This window comes from Myotis davidii, unplaced genomic scaffold, assembly GCF_000327345.1.
Source record: "Myotis davidii unplaced genomic scaffold, ASM32734v1 scaffold399, whole genome shotgun sequence".
Taxonomy (NCBI): Eukaryota; Metazoa; Chordata; class Mammalia; order Chiroptera; family Vespertilionidae; genus Myotis; species Myotis davidii.
Window position 1 is genome coordinate 6,904,555 of NW_006292094.1, and position 2,094 is coordinate 6,906,648.

At 65.0% G+C, this 2,094-nt stretch overlaps 1 protein-coding gene across 1 annotated transcript in view; it reads left to right on the forward strand.

Moving 5' to 3' along the window:
• Positions 1-2,094, forward strand: part of SNX8 (sorting nexin 8) — a gene marked incomplete at its 5' end in the record, with an annotated part of 33,215 nt that overhangs the window by 26,403 nt on the left and 4,718 nt on the right. Inside the window, 2 exons of the mRNA XM_015565160.1 lie at positions 237-369; positions 1,667-1,735. Coding sequence (XP_015420646.1) covers positions 237-369; positions 1,667-1,735 — 202 coding nt within the window. The remainder of the gene's footprint in view (positions 1-236; positions 370-1,666; positions 1,736-2,094) is intronic.

The following is a 2,094-nucleotide window of genomic DNA, read 5'->3' on the forward strand; positions in this document are numbered from 1 at the left end:
AGAGGACTGGCTCCCAGGCCCGCCCTGCGCCCGCAGAGGCCTCGGGAGGAGCGGGAGAGGGCTCTGGGCTGAGGCCCTTCCTCCCCGCAGCCCCCAGGCGTCCCGTGGCCTCTGAGCGCGAGGGTCCCGGTCAGGAGATGGGTGGGGACCCCGTGACGTGTTGGGCGGAGGCCGGTGTCGGCTGGGACTGCCGGCAGCTTCGGTGCCTGAGTGTCTCCTGTTGCGTTTTCCTTCAGCGCTTTAGGGTCCGACACGACCCCGCTCCCCTCCTGGGCCGCTCTGAACAGTAGCACGTGGGGGTCCCTGAAGCAGGCGCTGAAGGGCCTGTCCGTGGAGTTCGCTGTGCTCGCAGACAAGGCCGCGCAGCAGGTGAGTGATGGGCGCCTGCTGCACCCGCTCCAGAGCGCCGGGCCGTGGCCCACACGGCTCCCTCTTCCCAGATAGCCTCGGGGCTTGGGGGCCCCTGGAACCCCGGTGCAGGATGCAAGTCCCTCTCTGGGCATTTTTGGGTCTTTTCTGATTCAGCCTCGGGGCTGTTCCCGCCTAGAGAGGGCAGAGGTCGGCCCTGACGTGGAGTGAGGAGCGGGCCCTCTGGCTCCAGGCCCCTCCGGCTCTAGGCCCCCCCCCGGCTCCAGGCTCTGCTCTGAGCTCACGGATGAAGGGTGTCGTTTCCCGCAGCCTCGCTGACCTTGGTGGTTTTCACGTTAACGTGAAATTAGTTCTAACATGAAACCGGGTCAGACACCGCCGCCCATCAGGACTTTCTCCGACCCTTTTCACGCTCGCTGAGCGCGGAGGCATCTGGGGTGGTGGTCGCAACCGTAAGAATGGATCCTGGTTGTTCTCCCCAGACCCGCCGGGAGGCCTAGGGAACCGCCCAGCCTGTGGGTGCGTGTGTGGGCAGGGTGTGTGCCTTTGGTAACGGCGCGGGTGCGGTGTGCGGGGTTGCGTGCGGTCTGGGGCCAGCAGGGGCCTGTTGGCAGATGACACGGCCAGGAGGGAGCCCCGAGTGCCCTGCTCCGTTCGGGCTCCTCTCCCAGTCAGGAGGGCCGGGCTCTGTGGTCACTGGGTACTTTCCTGGAACCTCACTGATTAGCACGTGGCTGTGGGTGTGGGCTGCAGTGGCCTGGAACCCCTAAGGCCAGGCATGCGTGGGACCTGAGGGACTCCAGGCCCCCCAGTTGGTGCCCAGCCTGGCAGGAGCCCCAGGCTCCCAGGCCACTGCTCGTATCCCCATCAGACTTGCCCTCCTCACTTCTCCCCGCTGTGGACTTTGGGGTGAGCTTTCCACGGTCGGCCACACGAGCTCTCGATGTTGTAGTGGGACCCTGTTTCCCCGAGCCCATGTTCCACCTGGGGCGCTGCTTGTCTGATACCTGGGGGAGCTGCTGGGAGGGTGTCGCGGCGCCCGGCTCTCCTGGTGCGCGTGGGCGACGTGGGCTTTGGAGCGCGGGCGGGACACGCAGTGCTGGACGGTGAGCACCTGTGGGCGGGGGCGGGCGAGGCTGTGTTCTCATCGAACTGCTGGATCCATGGCTTCTCTGCCTCGTGCTGGGCCTGCCTATGGGGGCTGGTCCGGGGAAGGGCCTGCCCGGCCCACGGACACGTGCTCTGGGGCAGGTCCCGGGCCCTGTGCTGGGCGCCAGGTAACCAGTCTGTTTCCCAGGGCAAACAGGAGGAGGACGCCGTGGTGGAGAAGCTGAACCTCTTCCTGGACCTGCTCCAGTCCTACAAGGTGAGTCTCGGCTGCGCCTGCGTGTTCACGCGTGCATGTGTGTATGTCTCTGCGTGAGTGCATGCATGTCTGTGTGAGTGCATGCGTGTTTGTGTGTATGTCTCTGTGTGTGCATGTCTGTTTGAATGTGTGTTTGTGTGTATGTCTGTGTCTGTGTATATGTCTCCATGTGAATGTGTTTGCATGCGTATGCATGTGTGGATGTGTGGATGAATGCGTGTGTGTTCACGTCTCTCTGTGTGTGAGTGCATGCATATGAGTGCGTGCACGTGTGCCTTGTGGGGATGGCCCGGCCCTGTGAGCAGGCGAGGGCTGCCCTGCACAGAGGAGCTCGCCTGTGGGGGGGGGAGCGGCGCCGG